An 18,432-nucleotide genomic window follows, 5' to 3' on the forward strand; every position below is an offset into this window, starting at 1 on the left:
AAATTGGACAAAGTTACGACGTTTTTCCTACAAGACAGAATAGGCCTATTTTAATATAACTCGGGGCAAAAACCACGTATCTTTTTTTTTGCAAAATTGGACTAAGTTACGACGTTTTTCCTATAAGATAATTTATTAACCTTGGGGCGAATACGACGTATCTCTAGAGCAAAATTGCACAAAGTTACGATGTTTTTCCTATAAGACAATTTATTAAACATGGGGGTGATGATGTTTTACATTAATGAATGATGATGACGTGTTCATTTCTTAGAAAAACCGGTTTTCTAGAATGAATGGTTTTTGATTGAGTAGCTTAAAGTGTCATGGCGACTGCTGCCTGCCATTCTTGCACGCGTGTATTTGTCCTAAAATTAGTTTAAACGCTTTTGATTTGGCGTATTAAGTCAGCCGCTTTCTCCGCCACCATTATGACGGGAGCGTTAGTGTTGCCAGACACTATCGTCGGCATGATGGAAGCGTCCACCACTCGAATCGCTGATAGGCCCTTTATCCTACAGACGTCATTGAAATCGAAAGACCAATCAGAATAAAGTGTACCCATTTCAAACTGCGAAGGAGCACGCCGCGAATCCAAAGGAGATTTTCGCGTCTTACCTTAGTTCAGGATCGACTACCGTGGTTGGGTCATTAATGTCACCCATCTTGCAAGTACCGGAAGGATGATAAGTAGTGGCCGTGATACTCCTGGCGACGCAGGCCAAGTATTCGTCGCCCCATTTTGGTTTGTAATCTTCGCATCCGGGCATCATGGGGTCGAACAAGCGGACACCCCATTTTTGAAATGGTTCCGCCAAACCAACTTTGATAGCGATTTTCATACCTAACCAATGACGCGTACGGTTAAGTACCGCGATTCTAGTACTGAGAGTAATTGAATCGTGTTACCTTCTACGACTGTGAGAAGGTCCTGATGACTGGAAAAGTACTTGGGGTCTATAAGGGGTTTATCGTAAGGATTGGCCGACTTTAATTTGACAAATCCTCGGCTTTCGGGCCTCAACAGGACGGGGTAGAAAGAGAAAGTGTCCTGTAGACGATACGGTTCGTACAATTCGTTGAAGACCTCGTCGGTGATACCAGCCACTCTTTTGATGGTGATTCCGGCGTCCGAGGAGGGCGTGGCCGATATGAAATGAAACTCCATATCGGGAAAGTCTTCCGATTGGTTAACGTACTTGGTCTTGACGAATGCAAGACCTTCGACGCCGCCCAGAATCGACCAAGGACCTTTACCGTTCTTGAAGAAGTTGAACATGTATTCCATTTCGGTTAAACGAGTTGGAACGATCGAGACAGTGTCGTTGATGGTAAAATGGACTCCTCCGGGACCCACGTGGTCCATTAGATTAAGACCAACCGGTAGGTCCGCGATAACTGGAATCTGATAGGACAATAAATTTACAGAAAGATCAACTAAAGGTCAAGAAGAAGATGACATACGTCAAACTGTTCTAAATGTTCTTTTGGCCCCACTCCGGACAACATAAGTAATTGAGGTGTATTAATGGCTCCAGCGGCCATGATGACCTCTTTCCTAGCATTGACGACGTGACTCAGACCATCGTGGTCAAACTGGACACCCACAGCCCGTTTTCTCTCATCAAATAAGATCTAAATTAGCACGCGTAATTAAAAAAGAATTGAAAGTTAAAGTCCATTAGGCCTAAATGAACTTACTCTGGTGACCATAGCTTCGGTGACAATATCCAAGTTCCGTCTGTCCCTAGCGCTAGCTAAATAAGCTTTGGCCGTACTACAACGATGACCGTTTCGAATGGTACCTTGAGGTAGCGTGAAACCTACAAATATTTAAGACAAGCTGATCAGCCAGATTTCGAAACAATTTTTTGGGGTTGAAAATGACCGTGTCCTATAGAGACAGATGCCGCCAAAGCTAGGTTGAAAGGTGAAAAGGGATAGGTCGCCTATGAAATGTTCCCTACATGCCTGAGTCTACCTGTCTGTGTGGGACCGTTGATGTCCACATTAGGATATCCCAAGAGTTTTCCCGCTTCTACGAAGGCGTGCGCCAGTTGCGAAGAATACGGGGCAGTTTCCACCGTTAACGGACCCCCGACACCATGGTAACCTGTAATTAAACGTATCTAAGTACAACCAGAATCTTCGTGACATCTTTTTAGAAAGTACTTGCCATTCTTCACAATGTCCGGATCTCTGTTATCTTCGGACTTGATGAAGTACGGAAGGACTTCTTTCCAACTCCAACCGGGAGAACCAGTTTCGGCCCACGAATCGTAGTCCTTAGGGTTACCCCTGACATACAACATGTAATTGAGGACACTTGAACCGCCTAGTACTTTCCCCCTGGGCCATCGACTGCGCTGCAAAATTAAATAATTGTTTGTTTTTTTAGCCCACTTTAGTTTACGAACTTCTGGTATCTCGTCTGTATTTACTTTTTCGACCATTCCTTGGCAAGCAAATTCTTGGGGTTCGGTAAAGTATCCCCAGTCCAAGTAGGTAGTCTGTAACTCGGCGGCCATTAGAGGGACCTCGCTGACCAGATCGGGTTGACCTCCGGCTTCCAGAAGAAGCACTCTGATGGCGGGGTCTTCGCTGAGACGATTGGCTACAGTTGCACCGGCCGAACCAGCACCCACTACAGGTTTAAAAACGTTAAAAATTATTTACCAACTTCCGGGCTATTAATACAACCTTGGAAAGATCGTGAAAAACTAGTTTCCTCAACGGGAAATCAACCCTTTCCAAGCCCGTCCATCGGTATAGGATCTTATAAAATAAAACCGGCGCGAAACTAATAGGAATTCCGAGCACGTGCAGGTTAATTTTTTATTTTAAAAAAAAAAAAGGGTAAAACCCACGTGTTCAGAAAAAAGCGCGAGAATTTCCTGATGTTGCACGCGCAATTCCAACCAATCACGCGCTTCCTTTCGAAATTTTAATTAAAACTAGCTCGGTGTTTTCCCGCCAGATATGAAAACCGCGTGGCCATAAAAGAGATTATTCTACAAAACCGGTTAAACTATACTATAATATAATATAAATTGTTATAAAATTTGTAAAATTGTTCAAAATTGGTGGGAAAAATTGACAAATTCTCTTTTAACCTCAATGATTTGTAAGGTTAATTTGCCATAAATAAAGGGGTCGTGGAGAAATATAAAATAAAAATAAAAAAACACCGTTTATGAATAAAGTATAAAAAAATCTAGTCGAATTTTTGTTTAAAAGAAAATTAAGGTTTGACGGTTACTAGGGTTCGTTCTCATTTCGTAGCCAGCTGTTTTATTACGAAATACCATCGGAGATTGAGAAAAGGAACACGTGACCTCCTAGCAGGGGAAAGCCAGCCTTCTAACACTAAATAAGAAATACCCTGAACAGTACCGAAAAGTTAGGCGGGCCTAAATATCCCCGCAATCCTACATTTATGTCAAGGAGGGAGATTTTTCAAAAAAGAAATAAAATATGGACAACTTTCGCCTTAAAAGTCAAAGTTCTCCTACTACAACCCCAATCAACTCGAAATTGATGCTAAAGGTGTACTGACACATCTCGTCTTCAACCGCAAGAAATTTTACTTCTAGTAATCGCTTCGAGTTTGAATACATATTAGGCCTAGAATAATTAAGTCCAACCCAAACAGAATACGACTCTAATGTCTGTAGGGCTTCGAAATGACACCTATAATTATGCCATAAAAGTCTGAGTAGTGAGTACGTCATTTCATAGTTCCATAACGAATTATTTAGTTTAGTCTGTTATAGACTACCCGCAGGAAATAAAATGACGTTTTAAATACACTTTAAAAGTATAGTCTAAATTATAGAAATAGAACAAGTTAGAAATTTGATTTGCACGAGAATTTTAGCGCCAAATAACAAAAAGCTAGCGCGTGAATTAAAATACAACATTTCCACCGTGGGAAATTAAAGCACGCGCGAAAAGAATAAAATTTAGCGCCAAAAATATTGGCGCGTGAATTGAAATACATTCCCGCCTTTTCATCACGTGCCAAATTAAAGCGCGCGAAAAGAACAAAAATTGGCGCGCGAATTAAAATAGCGGGAGTCTCGTGCAATCATGAATGAAAAAAAAAATCCGCGTTTGTCAGCACGTGGAAATTAAAGCGCGGGAAAAGAAGGAGGAAAAATTTGGGCGCCTTTTTAAGCGTAGAAAGTGAAAGTATTTATTCAAAGTTTCCTGGTTTATTCAGTGTCATACTCGTAACGGAATTGATGAGGATAATAAATTAGTTAATCCGACAGACGCTAAGCGTTTAACATTGGACTTAAGAAGTCGAGGAATTACTCACGTTCAAGGGCAACCGGGATGGAAGAAGCAGAAGCTAAACGGGACTGGCCCCCACCCCCCTTTTCAAGGTTTGTTACTTAACGAGGGATAAATATAAAGAGGGAATCAACGGAGATTCTCGGTCGGGCCCCCGAAATTTCAAGGATTTTAACTAAAGGGACCTCTTACTTCGTACACGAATTCTAAAACCAAAGTTGACTTTAGATTAAAAATATTTATTTTATTTTAAAAATAAAATGGAGGCCTGCCTAGTCTCCGTGGCAACCGATATCAAAGTCTATTCGAGATAAATTGAGGATGTTCGCTCCTCCAAGACAAATTTTAGGACGTTTATTTTAACCCTTCCGTAAATAATAATCTATATTTCTTCAAGTCGAATTTTAATAATGTAGAATCGAATTTATCGAGTATTGGCATTACGCGTTAAATCTATATAAGGTGTAATGAAGTCAAAAGCAGAAAGATGCTGAGGAAGATGCTAGGCTGGGCGCCCCGGGCAATAAACAATATCGAAAATAATAAAATTCAATTGAACTTTTATCCATTTCCTGAACCCCTACAGAGTACAAACGCTATCTATTACTTAAGTTATTTTACACCTTTTCAAATTTTTGCCCTTTTGAAAATTATAATACATTCAATCGAGAATATAATAGAGTAGCGGCACCTAATGTTAATTCCCCTTACGGTCAAAGGTGAGGGACTGTCAGTACTCTATAGTTTTCACTGTTCATAGTAACAACAAGAATATAGACTAGTAGCATGACGTAGTAATAATTAATAAGACTTACCTATGACGTAGTCGTATTCTTTGGCAAATGATTTGACGGTTCTGGGTAGACTGTTATTGTAGGTCCTCATGAATGACAGCGCCATGAACGTCATGAACATGGTGACCCAATGACCACCAACGATTCGAGTCACTTTCTCTACCGGTGCCATCTTTATTCAAATTTATCAGCCGCTCCGATTAAAGTTTGAAAACCTGAAATAAAATTTACCAAATTTGTAAAGAAGATGAAATTGAGGTTGACTGAGTTTACCCAAAGAAAAACAAATAAAAACGTTTGTTTTCTATTCAAATAATGAAGAGTCAACGTCACGCTACATTAGACAATTAAATTTGACTTAAGTTTCCGCTAATTAATGACAGCGCAGACTGACAAGTAAATAAATAAATAAATAAATTACACCGTAAGAAAAAAAAATATGTTCATTTTCATTTTACAAGTCTAGTCTAGCAGTTAATTACGGTAAGTCAACAGCCTTAAGGGGTATTGAATCACAGTGAAAATTTCTTTCAAAATGTATTTGTTGACAATGTTTTAAAATAAATTAAAATAAATAAATATAGAAACTTAAACAACTTACTTTAAAAACAAAATTTGAAAATAATTCGACGGTAGTTAGTTAGTATACTTTTAACAATTTTAAACTGTAAAATCCATATCGACAAAAGTTATTTAAACGAAAAAGCGAATGTTTATATTAGTATTTAAAATAAAATGAATTAAAGACTTGGGAATATTCTTAGAGAGTGTCTGCGCTGCGTTTGAGGAACTTGTCCCGCATTCTACCAAAGCAACCACCACGAGAACACAGAACGTACGCGATAGAGAATTCCTTTTGAAAGCGAAAGTGCAGAAGAAAGAAAGTTGGTTGGCCTTGTGACGGGTTATCAACCACCAGCTAGACTTTACTAGCGCCCGGAAATGGGTCACTCTCACCAGCTCTCACTCTCTCTGACTTGACTAAAGAGCATCCAAAGACAACCCCCCAAACTAAAATCCATCCCCCCTTATGGGGGGAGCAGCAAGAACAGAAGAGAACAACTCTTTACTTTAATTAAAATAACCCCAATTAAATCGGATCCCCCGACACACAAAAAGAAAAGGATGAATACGATTTAAATAAATAAATAGAGAATAGAGGCAGGGTTATTAAATATTTGGTAATGTTGCAAAATACTTAATAGACTTAAATGAATTTTAGGCCAATCGGGCAAATCGCGTTTGTCGCGTTTCATTAATGTTTCATTTATTTTTTTTTTTTTCATTTAATATTTTATTATTTTTTTACCCTCGACCGAGCACGTGCCAAAAAAACAATGAAAATTTTTAATATTGCACGCGATTTTAAATAATTTCTAAACGCACGCGCTCACTCACGAGCTTCGTGGTAAAGCCCGTCGCTAACCCCCCTATTTCTATGGAAATTAACTGACTTTATATTAGGGATCGCGGTTAATGGGCGATGGGCTTGAAAAATGCGACTGTCTCGCGCTCACGAGCTTCGTGGTAAAGGCCGTCGCTAACCCCCTATTTATATGGAAAATAACTGACTTTATATTAGGGATCGCGGTTAATGGGCGATGGGCTTGAAAAAATGCGACTGTCTCGCGCTCTTTTCTAAAATGATAGGTAGGCCTACATGACGTAACAGAGTCGCTAATACTGTGACGTGACTCTTTGACACCCTTTACTTTTTTACCGACTTATTTAAAATGAAATACAAAATATATAATTTTTTTTTCTTCTTTCTTCATTGGAAGAAACGTTGGTAAATGCTGTATACTATTGGAAAGTCGGTCGCGACTTAATATCTCCAAAATTATTAACTGTTTTAATTGACGGGCGATGTTTTAAACGAGTAATTTAGGGGGGTGGGGGGAGAGATAGCCTAGTTGAAAGCGAAAATACTCGAATGAATATTACGTCATGAAATTCCATAAATTCCAATGAAGAAAATTGGTTAAAAGAGAAACATTAATGATCCATAATATTTGAAGATACTGAAAAAGGTGTGAATTTACATAACGTAACTAAACCTATATAACCTAATCATCAAGCCTAATCAAATCTATTTGTTGTTATAGCAGGATGGTGTCCACTATAAGCGGGCCTAGGATCTTCCAATGTGTTTTTCACTCATTTTCAAAACCCTTTAGGCTAATTAACTCTAGGTTTGGGGGGAGGGGGGACGGTTTACCTTAATTAAACTCATTTCCGATATTGGCGAAATGACAACGGACGGGTTTTGAAGTAAGAGTGGGGGCTACGTGACGTTGAGGCCGTCGCGGAATTTGACCCCAAATTAATTGGGGCCGCTCGTACTGTACAAATGAAATGAAATTTATTACAATTTTTACGACTTTCAACAACCGCCGTTGAGTTCTTCAAAAGATGGTAGCGCGTGTACAAACTCTAATTTAAACTAATTTCAAAATAATCTTGACACAAAACGTCTGGGTCACCAAAACAATGAACCGGAGGATTTTGGTTACGTTCAATTTGTATCGGCACCCAAGCGGAGCGATACATTTTTTTCAAGAACGAAGGAATAGGAACCAAAACGGGAACTGCGAAAACCTTTGTTTTCCTTTATTTCGGTGTCAATCGGGGAGATTGTTAAATCGAAATGATTTTACAAATTTATTTTTAATCCCATTTAGAAATTTTAAAATAGAAAAAGAAACTCACATTTTATTCATCCAAAACACGTGGCGTAATCCGCGCCAAAACACTCGCATCTTATTAGAAATTAAGCACGAGATATTACTTAAAAAATCTCGCGCACGTATCACGTGATTACGTTCAAAAAATCTTTCGCACGTGCGGCTAAATATTTTCACGTGAAATATGACGTAATGAAAAAGCGACACGAGAATTTTAGAAAAAATATCGCGTGAAATTAAATTAACAACCGAAGTGTCTCGAGACTTTTAACGAAATCCTGACGAGAATGAGTTACTTTTCACCTGATCCGGAAATTAAAGGATATTTTTTCGAGACAAAATACGTCAATTAATTGACGCGTTACGCTTAATTTAATTTAAGCTAAGAAAAATTCCCCGTTCGTTTCAATTTCCTATTTAACAAGGTAGTCTTAATTAATCGAACTGAATATTATTATATAAGTGTTTACGCCGGATTAAGTAGTTTGAATAAAAGCGGACTCTGGTTGCTTCGATTTGAAAGTGAAAGTTGGAAAGTCGCTTATTTCGATGCCTCCCAAAAAGGGGCCACACGTAGTCGTTTTTAAAAAGTAGAAGGGGAGGACCACCTATAAGACTTAATACTTAAATCCCGAGTTTATTTCTTTTATCTTTTAAACCAAAAATAAAAAGATTTCAAAAAAATCTTCGGTCGCTTCCGCGGCGAAATACATACGTCATCTAGGTAGCGAGTGGGTGGGAAAATACCCGAGAGCTAAGAACAATGGACACTTTCTCTTTATAATAATAATATTATCCTTATTTATAATTAAGCAAATGTCCTTCCCCTTAAAATATATTATATTATATATTACTCATCCAGATTTAATATTAAATAAATATAGGTCTAGAATTATTTTTAAACTTTTATAATTTAATTTAAACACCAACGTCTAAATATTAATTCTGAAAGCATATTATTGGGTCGAATTGGCCATTGGCCAATATATATAATATTAAGGTCCAATTACTTTTTCTGAGCGCCAAACTACACCCGCTTTTTAAACAACAGTGCTTCTATACCGGTATTTGTTTATTCACGTCGTTAAGTTTGAATTTTAAATAATAATAATGTTTATAACAATAGTGTTTGAGCAACGAGAAAAAAAATAAAATTATATTAAATAAAAGTTCTATTTGGAAAACATGGGTTTTTTTCCACATGCGGTTTACCAAGTCGCTCAAAGAATATTCTAGAATTAATTTTAACTACGAAACATACTTGATTTTAAGCCTAAAAACCGGATTTTTCTTAAAAAAGGGCGTTTGATAAAAAAGGAGTATTTTTTCTGCGTAATTCAATACATATTATTATCATTATAAAGTAAACGAGGGGTTGTTCACTAAATTTTATTTTAATCTCAGAGCAAAGATGATTTAATGTTGGGGGGGGGGCATAGATTAATTATTAATGACTTAAGCCTAATCGTTAAGCCTAACATTAATTGTAGCGCTTAAAAATGAATACGGATTTTTGGTAACGCCTTAATTTGGTTCAAGAAGAGCTAGCTCGTTTCAACAACCTACATTGAGACCGGATAGCGAAAGTTAGGTCCAAAAAAAAAGAATGTTTGAAAATTGACTCTATGAATTAAGAAAAGCGGTCAGGCTCGATGACCCAGTGACCGACGACATTCGCAAACGGCACCAAAAAGGTTTCAACTCAATGTAAACGCCATGGTAAGCTTACGCGCTGCCATTACACTGATTTAAACCTTTGATTTGTCGTCCCACCCTCAAAAAGCAACAAGTTCAATGCTACGTTCACAGAAGATTTTTAACATTCTTGGGAACGTTTTTAGGTTGAATATGAAAGATTGACCGACCCATCACGAAGACCGATGACCCCTAAGGGGGCTAGATTTAAAGGTCCGGTATTACAAAGTCATTTATAACATAAGTTTATAAGTGATATGTTAAATAATAAGTATGACCGTTCGTAATGCTACTGAGAGACTTACAGCAGCTCGAGATAACTAGTTCGAAAACGACAAGCTTTCAACAAACTTATGGAAGGAACATATCTTATGTACTTATGATTATAATAAAGGGTTTCACGTAAGTATAGACAGATAGGTGCGCCGGAACCTAGATTGAAGAAGATATGCGCATGATGGTAATTATTTAACGTTAACCTCAATTGACTCCCGCGTCAATCTAACCTAAAAGCAGCCTTTTAAGGCTAAGCGACTATTAACTTTTACTTATTGGATGGAGAGTCTCTCTAGTAGAGCTAACTAACTACACAATTGTAACCTAAAAAGCGGCGGTGGCTTCGGCAATTTGGACCAACTACAAGAAGGGATTTAATCACTTTGGGGAGAGTGGGTGCGTGCGTTATGTTTTAGGCCCATCATAAAATAAAAACCAGTTTTATTTTCTGTTTGAAATTAACCCTTACTATGAAATCATTAATCTAAAAAAGAAACTTGTTACGGGGATGTTTAATGGCGGCACAGAATTTAGACTCAATTTCAAATGGACCTACCTCATTCCCAAAGTATAAGATAGTCCTGCTCCGTACGGTATTTAATGGACTAAGAGATCTATGGTTTAAAAACCATAGGAATCCACGCAAATAGTAAATAATAACAAAAACAGAAACCATAAAACAAAATAAATTCTATTTGTTGGGTAGGAAAGGTATTTATCACAATACAGGCTTAACCAACGTAAACAAACAAACAAATAAACAATATTTACAAATGTGTTACATTACTTTTGGCCGCGTTAATTAACTTACGTTGGTTGTCCTGGGGTTTCTGTTCAGGTAATTGTCCCGGTCTTTGTTATCTTCTTTAATGAGATCAGAAGCCCGCTCGGCGATCATTATGGTCGGGGCGTTGGTATTTCCAGAGACGATGGTCGGCATGACCGAAGCGTCCACCACTCTCAAACCAGTCACTCCAATGACACGGAGTTTAGGGTCAACAACGGCCATTTTGTCGTTGACGGAACCCATTTTGCAAGTGCCAACCGGATGGTAGAAGGTAATGGTGACTGTCCTGGCCACGCATTCGATAAAGCCGGCCGTGTTGGTGAAAGGCGGCGTGTATGGGTCCGGGAATTGGCTGCAACCGTTGAAGACAATGTCCGGAAGTGCCGCCCCCAATTTTTTAAAGGCAGTCGTATTGACGCCCAAACTGAAGGCCTGCCAAACACCTAAATGCAACCCAAAAACAGTAAGTTATTAGACATTACACGCCATGGGCTCACAAAGGCTTAATAATCATACCGTCGATCATGGTTTCGATGTCCTCTCGTTCGCTGTAGTACTTGGGGTCGATAATGGGGTGCTGGTAAGGATCAGCGGACCTCAGACGAATGAAACCTCGACTCTTGGGTCGTAGCAACAAAGGAAATACCACGAAACCCTCCGATTCCCCGTAACTTCTCAAGGAAGCCGCTAACTGAGACACGATATAATTATGAAATACTTATCAGCCAACTCGACGTCGTTATAAGAGGAAATGTACTGGTACTTACATCGGGGTTGACGTTGGATATTCTTTCGGTGGCGTAGGGAAAAGTGGAAAGGGCCAGTGGCAAGAAATGGTACTGAATATCGGGCCAATCTTCCGAGGCGTTGGCGTACTTGCTGTTTACAAAAGCGATGGCTTCCACGCCACCAAGAAGCGACAATGGACCGGTTCCGTTCTTAAAGAGTTCCGGTAAGTATGCCGGCTCACCGTACACCATGTCGGGCGTCACCGCGACTTTGCTACGGTTCACATTCAACTGGATGCCTCCGCTACAAACGTGGTCTTGAAGGTTTTCACCAACTCCCGGTGAATCCACCACAACTGGAATCTAACAGACAGCGAATTAGAGAACGGATCAGTTGTTAAACCTTATTGACTTACTTTGAATCTTTGCAATTCCTTCTTGGGTCCAATCCCGGACAGTTTCAGTAATTGAGGGCTGTTAATGGCGCCCCCGGACAAGATGATTTCTTTTCGGGCGAAGACCTCGTAATTTGTGCCGTTGTGGTCGAAACGGACCGAGCGTGCTCTCTTGTTTTCGTCGAATTCGATTTTAGTGGCCATGGCGAATGTCATGATGTGGACATTCGGTCTTAGACTGGCCGGTCTCAAGTACGCCAAAGCGGTGCTGCAACGAAGACCGTCCCGAATTGTCCCTTGAACTCGAGCGAAACCTGAAAATTAAATTAATCAATATAGAAATTAAGTATTAACAAGGTCGAAAGGGGGGTCATCGCCTACCAGTTTGTTGATGTCCGTTAATATCGACGACATCGTATCCCATCTCTCGTCCAGCTTCTAAGAAAGCATCTCCGAGGATAGTGCCGTACTTGGGTCGGGTGACGGTCAAGGGTCCGTCTTTCCCGTGCATATCCTCGTCGATAACGTTGGCTCCGTCACGATTGTCCTCGGCTTTCATGAAGTACGGGAGGACATTCTTCCAATTCCAACCTTCGGCACCCAGCGATTCCCAAAGATCGTAGTCTTTCTTATTGCCACGCACGTAAATGTTGAAGTTGATGTTGGAAGAACCTCCCAGAACTTTACCGCGAGGCCAGTAACTTCTCTATAGTTTCCAAACCCCAATTGAAATTATAAGATAATTAATGGTCTAATTATTAAGGTAATTAGTAATTAAAGGGCGTAATTTAACTTACTCTTTCATTAAGACCGAAGCAGGATGTCTTTTGCGGCTCAGTCTGGTATCCCCAGTCCATCCCCGTCCGAAATAGCCAAAGGGCAGCGAAAGGGATCTCGTTCATGACGTTGGGACGGCCACCAGCTTCTAAGACCAAGATGGACACGTCCGGATCCTCGGACAAACGATAGGCCAAAGTCGAACCGGCCGAACCCGCACCGACTACGAAACCAAACAAAAAGAAAACCATAATTACGATGGTTCCGGAAAAGAAAATGGGTCAGACAAACCGGAAGTACTTACTTATAACGTAATCGTACTCTTGTCTGGCTTCTTGCGTCAAAACAGGCATGGCACGATGTTCTTTACGCGTATAATTGAAGCTAAAGATGGCCAAGAGTAGACCCAAGGTGGTCCGGGCGTCCAACATACGTGGTGGCTCCATGGCTTCTAATATTCAAAGTGAAAACCCAGAAGAAATTGAACCGTCGTTTTTAAATTAAAATAGAATTTTTCAGGGTCTAAAATAAATAAAAAAAAATTGTCTTTTCACTTAAAAAAATTATACTTTGAACTCAAGGACATTGATCGAGAAAATAACTTTGAAACCACATTTTTAAATAAAAAGAAAAATAAACTCTCATGTCAGACGTCTGCCTTTTTTAAAGCTATTGAATACGAGGGGAAATTACGCCCTGCCATTAAACCTTCAATTATTATTATTTTGTTTTTAATTTTTGGTTTGGTACGTGGTCTATGCCAGCCAGATTGAAATCGACACTAATTTAAAAATAATCAATTTGGGTTTTTTACCGTTAATGCTAAATTCAGGGTTAAATAACAAATATAATAATGGATGGCTTGTCAATTATGCTAATTGTAAGACTCTCTTAGAGGGGGTTATAGTTATTTCACAGTCGCCTTAGGAGTTTGAGACCTTTCTAAGATTGCTAAACATTAATGTTCGGTGCCAATTCTGGCGTTTTCTGGACTGCCAAGATTCATGGTCAACAAAAATAGCTTCGTCATTTATAGACCGGGAAATTGGCGGAAGTTTTACAAGAGTTTAAGGACAAACAACTATCATTAGCCCCTATGCAAATTATAATGCAATAATAATTATAGGTTGCAACCCAACAAAAGGGACAAATTTTTCCTTAAGATAATTATAGAACAACAAATGAAAACTTTAGTATAATAAAATCATAAGTTCATAAGATATGTTATGTTCCATAAGTTTGTTTAATTAATATCTGGTCATGAAAAACTGAAAAAGGCTTGTAATTTTGAAGTGTGTGAGTGAGTGAGGTCATAGATTCGAGGAGGTAAAGCGAGGGAGGGAGGGTCCTGGTGAGGGAGTGAGGTGGGAGCTGCTGTCAAATTTGGGCTTAGTAATGCGGACTAAATAGGAGTGCCTAGATGGAATAGATCCTAGCTGCAAAATTAATTAACCACCACCGAGTGTACTTAGGACTTCAATTGACTCGCTCCCCCTCGTTCTCCTTCTCGAACTAGTTATCTCGAGCTGCTCTAAGCCTCTCAGTAGCATTACGAATAGTATAGGTAGTGCATATCATACTTATGGAGCGAACATATCACTTATAAACTTATGGTTTAAGTGACTTCTCTTAAAGTACTTACGTTAAAATGGATGGCCGGTGTCCGGCGTCTACGATCAATTCGAATCAAATAAGTTTAAAATTTGCGCGCCATTTGGTTTTATAGGTGGTCTTTAGCCCACCTACCTGGGTTATCCCAATTTTTATAAATTAAATAAAATTTAAACAAACCTTTTAACAAATTGAAAAAACATTTAAGAAAAATTTCTAACGGGTTTTAAACGAACGTGAATCGTGCGCAATTGACCCTGATTGACCCGAACATGGTCAAGGGAAAGGGAACTCCTCGAAAATATCAAGTATTGGCACTCCATTATAAAATTGAGTACAATCAAAGGCGGTCAGCGCCTTTTCTACGATCTTCCCAAACAACTCAATTGAAAAGAATAAGTGAAGCTTGACCTACACGTAAAATTCGTTACTTTCATCGTGGAAGGGGATTAGGGTATGGGTGGGTAGGCAATGGTAAACGCTGTCCTGGTAGGGAACAGCGGTGGTATACTCCAAAATGTTTTAAACAATACACTTGCATGGCTACCAACCAAGATGGCCCTAATTCTCAATTGAATCGATGTACTGATGTCAGTTATTATGGTATCTTTAGAAAGGGAACAAATATGGCTATAACATATTCAAAGGACGTCCCCGTATCTCTTACAGAACCAGAGTTATGAGCCTGTGAAGTGACATGTAAGCAAGTCCCGTGTTATTGCTATCGAGAGGACGTTAATTAACATTTTGCTTAATTACTTTGGTCCTGATTGTTGAAACCAGAAGTTTTTAATATAGTTGGAAAGCTAAGAAATAGGTCTATAACATATTCAAAGGACGTACCCGTATCTCTTATAGAACCGGAGTTATAAGCCTCAAAATTTGGATATTCCATATAAGTTTTAAAAAATTAATTCAAACTTACCTTGAAATTAAATTAGCTTGCGCGTTTTGATGTAAAAAATATTTAGGATAGTAAGCTTAAAATTGTGTATTTCTTTTTTAAACAAAGTATACGCTTCGAATAACAAAGTAGGTATAAATAAAAACAGACAAACAAACAAGTAAATAAATAAATAAATAAATAGAAAGTGTATGAAATGAAAGTGTCGGGTTTAAGGATAAAATTCACGTTGAAATTAAACACACAAACAAACAAAGAGTTCTTCATCTCGGATTGTACCTGAAATTCGTTCTCCTATTTCTAAGTGAATTGTCCGAAACCGAGTTGACCCCTCGAATAAGGTCAGCCGCTTTCTCGGCTATCATAATAGTTGGCACGTTTAAATTTCCCGAAACGACGGTGGGCATAATGGAGGCGTCGATGACCCTGAGACCTTTGACCCCAACCACCCTTAATCGCGAATCCACGACAGCCATAGGGTCCTTCTCGGGGTCACCCATCTTACACGTTCCAGCCGGGTGCCAAATGGTTAAGGTTATAACCCGGCTGACGCATCTGTAATAATCGTCACTGAACTGGACGTGTTGTTCGCAACCGGGCATGACGCGGTCAAAGGGCTTGGCACCGTATTTCTTAAATGGTTCCGACTGACCAATTTCCATGGCTATTTTAATACCTGCAATGTCGTCAGGTTCATTAAGGTCAAGGGTACTAGGCTAGTAGATGATTAAGAACTGACCTTCAACGAGAATTTCGACGTCATCAGGGTGGGTCAAGTACTTGGGGTCAATCAAAGGGTGAGTGTAGGGATTTCTTGACCTCAAGCGGACAAACCCTCGACTTTTGGGTCGTAATATAATGGGAATTAAGGCAAAACCGTCCATTCCTTCATAGGGTGCGTAGAAAGCGTCCCAAACCTTATCGTTGAAGTTTGTCGAGATTCGAGATGAAACGCCAAACGCCGCTGTGGAAAACGGGAAGAAAAAGTACTGAAGATCGGGCCAATCTCGGGCGCTGTCATTGGCGTATTTGGTGGATAGAAAGGCCGAGTTGTCCACGCCCCCTAACATAGTGACGGGTCCCGTTTGGTTATGGAAAAAGGTCTCGATGTTTTGAGTGTTTGTCATCAGGCGAGATTCGACAAAACCAATGTCCGTCGTGTTCACCGTGAAATCCACCGCACCCGGACACAGATGGTCTTGAAGGTTCTCACCCACTCCGGGAACATCAGCTACCACAGGTACCTGAAATCCCCAATAAACACACACCGCGAATTTCAACAACCACGAACACTTAATTCTTCATTAGATGGTATAAAGTACTTGCCCTGTATCGTTCCAGATGTTTCCTGGGTCCCACCCCGGACAGTAACAAGAGATGAGGCGAATTGATGGCTCCCGCCGACAAAATAATCTCCTTATTGGCGTTAACAACAGAGGACACGTTCTTGTGATTGAACATGACGGAACGAGCTCTCTTGTCATCGTCAAAGACGATCTTTGTGACGAAAGCGTAGGTGATAATGTCCAGATTGGGACGACGACTGGCCGGAACCAAGAAGGCCGTCGCCACGCTGCTACGATAACCGCGGTTCAAAGTTCCCTGTTGGTAATGAAAACCTGTAGAGCGTCACAAGACCTCGGTTAGAATATTGAGGTTTGTTTCTTAATAATACAAGCTGACCTGATTGGCTCGGTCCATTAGGGTCATTGACAGGGTATCCTAATGACCTTCCAGCTTGTATGAAGGTCTCTCCCAGGACAGTTGAGAAGTTGGGCTTCTCAACTTTGATTTCACCACCCCTCGAATGATAACCTTCCAAATAAAACATTAATACGCGATTATCGAGGACCTCATGCACAAGGAGAATCTCTACCTGGTGCGGCGTATTGGGGTCCGTCCCTGTTGTCCTCGGACTTCAAGAAATACGGAAAGACATCGTCCCACCCCCACCCGTCGGCCCCCTGTTCCTTCCATTGCTCGTAATCCCACTTATTACCACGAATGTAGACGTTAAAGTTGACGCTACTGCAACCTCCCAGGACGCGACCTCTGGGCCAATAGCTCCTCTACAAATTGGTACGTCATCAGATAAATAATAATTACCACTTACCTCGCGTACTAACCTTTTCTATTAAACCCAAACAAGCCATTTTTTGAGGTTCGGTCAAGTAATTCCAATCCTGGTCAGTCTTGAACAATCCCGAGGCTACCAATGGCATCTCGTTAAAAATATTGGGACGACCACCGGCTTCCAATAACAAAACGGACACGCCAGGGTCCTCCGTTAACCGATTGGCTAAAGTTGACCCCGCTGAACCGGCCCCGACTAAAATTTAAGTCTAATTAAAACTATGGCTACACGTACTCTCGGACCATTCTTCAACCACTACGATAATTAATTAATTATTTGACCAATTAAAAGCGGAATTAACTTACTAATGACATAATCGTAATCCGATTTGAACGTTTCTTTAACAATGGGTTGCGTCCGGTCCTCGTCTCTTATGTAATTAATAGCGAATAACGCCATGAAGAAACTGACGGAATTTCGGACACTAACCATATTAACCGGAGAGTTGACCATCTTGACCAGACTTTATTTTAAACTATTGTACTAAAATTTAAAATAATCCGCCGCGAATATTTCTAATTTAAAATATTGGTTTCATTCTTTTGTAACTGGACAACTCGAGTTACAGTACTGTCTTCCGCGAAAAATTCCCTTTCTTTAAAATACCCTTTTTAAGAAAAGTACTTACTTACCTTTCTTTAAGTGTCCCCCCCCCCACTCGCGTCCGCCAACGCCGGAAACTAAAATTAAAGGTCATCGACTAAAACTAGAAATAAATCAACGTTACCTTTTACTGATGGAAGGGAGATACGTACCTACGAATGGGCTTTGTTGATACTCTAAAGTTAGGTTGATTTTTATCTTAAAACATTTCAGGGTGAACGGCATTTTACGTCTTCCTCAATTATTTCAAAACACTTTCTCGTCTACGAACACGTGTAAAGTTAATATGACGTTTGGGAGTTTATTTACCTCCGGGTTATATTAACCAGCGTCTAATTAACTTGACAATACTAATTAAAACCTGCAAGCCAAAATTATGGTGAAGAAATCTTTTAAACTTTTTAGAGAAAAACTGTTTCAAATTGTAACGTTCAATTTTGCCTTGGACTTTATAAAAAACCTTGGGAGATATTGTTTCGCCATCCTTGGAATAATACCTTAAAACGGGTGATGATGGGACGACAAATATTCGTTATTTGGCGAGTGCCGAATATTCGCTATTTGGCGAGTACCAAATATTCGCTATTCGGCGAGTAACAAATATTCGCTATTTGGCGAGTGCCAAGCGAATATTTTCCTATGGATATAAAAACAAGTTTTTTGCCCTTCTACCCACCTCAATTCTGAGTGCCAAATATTCGCTATTTGGGGAGTACCAAATATTCGCTATTTGGCGAGTACCAAGCGA

The 18,432-nt window shown here is 39.8% G+C and overlaps 3 protein-coding genes across 3 annotated transcripts; all 3 read right to left on the reverse strand.

Moving 5' to 3' along the window:
* Positions 1–245: 245 nt before the first annotated feature.
* Positions 246–5,830, reverse strand: LOC149597201 (glucose dehydrogenase [FAD, quinone]-like). The gene is made up of 10 exons (XM_089861079.1): positions 5,692–5,830; positions 5,112–5,305; positions 2,442–2,644; positions 2,177–2,366; positions 1,982–2,113; positions 1,702–1,823; positions 1,465–1,635; positions 910–1,405; positions 619–844; positions 246–515 (listed from the first exon to the last, which is right to left on the reverse strand). The coding sequence occupies exons 2-10, from the start codon at positions 5,260–5,262 to the stop codon at positions 380–382; spliced, it is 1,827 nt and encodes a 608-aa protein (XP_089717205.1). The 5' UTR covers positions 5,263–5,305; positions 5,692–5,830; the 3' UTR covers positions 246–379.
* Positions 5,831–10,500: 4,670 nt separating this feature from the next.
* On the reverse strand, positions 10,501–12,878 carry LOC149597202 (glucose dehydrogenase [FAD, quinone]-like). Its single transcript, XM_089861103.1, has 7 exons — positions 12,737–12,878; positions 12,453–12,655; positions 12,028–12,361; positions 11,677–11,969; positions 11,300–11,623; positions 11,049–11,223; positions 10,501–10,975 (listed from the first exon to the last, which is right to left on the reverse strand). The coding sequence occupies exons 1-7, from the start codon at positions 12,876–12,878 to the stop codon at positions 10,548–10,550; spliced, it is 1,899 nt and encodes a 632-aa protein (XP_089717229.1). The 3' UTR covers positions 10,501–10,547.
* A 2,143-nt stretch (positions 12,879–15,021) lies between these two features.
* Positions 15,022–18,043, reverse strand: LOC149597203 (glucose dehydrogenase [FAD, quinone]-like). Its single transcript, XM_089861087.1, has 7 exons — positions 17,387–18,043; positions 17,074–17,276; positions 16,824–17,016; positions 16,631–16,762; positions 16,274–16,566; positions 15,687–16,191; positions 15,022–15,623 (listed from the first exon to the last, which is right to left on the reverse strand). Exons 1-7 carry the CDS (start codon positions 17,532–17,534, stop codon positions 15,211–15,213), a joined length of 1,887 nt encoding a protein of 628 aa, XP_089717213.1. The 5' UTR covers positions 17,535–18,043; the 3' UTR covers positions 15,022–15,210.
* Between the last annotated feature and the right edge of the window lie 389 nt (positions 18,044–18,432).

Source organism: Phalangium opilio, unplaced genomic scaffold (assembly GCF_054372755.1).
Source record: "Phalangium opilio isolate 3A_F unplaced genomic scaffold, DU_Popi_V2 ptg000369l_1, whole genome shotgun sequence".
NCBI lineage: Eukaryota > Metazoa > Arthropoda > Arachnida > Opiliones > Phalangiidae > Phalangium > Phalangium opilio.

Coding starts and splice junctions, on each gene's coding strand:
- LOC149597201 (XM_089861079.1), bottom strand. CDS start 5,262: ATGGCACCGGTAGAGAAAGTGACTCGAATCGTTGGTGGTCATTGGGTC. Junction 2,645..5,111: donor AGAATACGACTACGTCATAG/GTAAGTCTTATT, acceptor TTAAACCTGTAG/TGGGTGCTGGTTCGGCCGGT. Junction 1,636..1,701: donor CCGAAGCTATGGTCACCAGA/GTAAGTTCATTT, acceptor GTGCTAATTTAG/ATCTTATTTGATGAGAGAAA.
- LOC149597203 (XM_089861087.1), bottom strand. CDS start 17,534: ATGGTCAACTCTCCGGTTAATATGGTTAGTGTCCGAAATTCCGTCAGT. Junction 16,567..16,630: donor TAATGGACCGAGCCAATCAG/GTCAGCTTGTAT, acceptor GACGCTCTACAG/GTTTTCATTACCAACAGGGA. Junction 15,624..15,686: donor CGTCGAAATTCTCGTTGAAG/GTCAGTTCTTAA, acceptor ACGACATTGCAG/GTATTAAAATAGCCATGGAA.
- LOC149597202 (XM_089861103.1), bottom strand. CDS start 12,878: ATGGAGCCACCACGTATGTTGGACGCCCGGACCACCTTGGGTCTACTC. Junction 12,656..12,736: donor AGAGTACGATTACGTTATAA/GTAAGTACTTCC, acceptor TTGGTTTCGTAG/TCGGTGCGGGTTCGGCCGGT. Junction 11,970..12,027: donor TCAACAAACTGGTAGGCGAT/GACCCCCCTTTC, acceptor TTTAATTTTCAG/GTTTCGCTCGAGTTCAAGGG.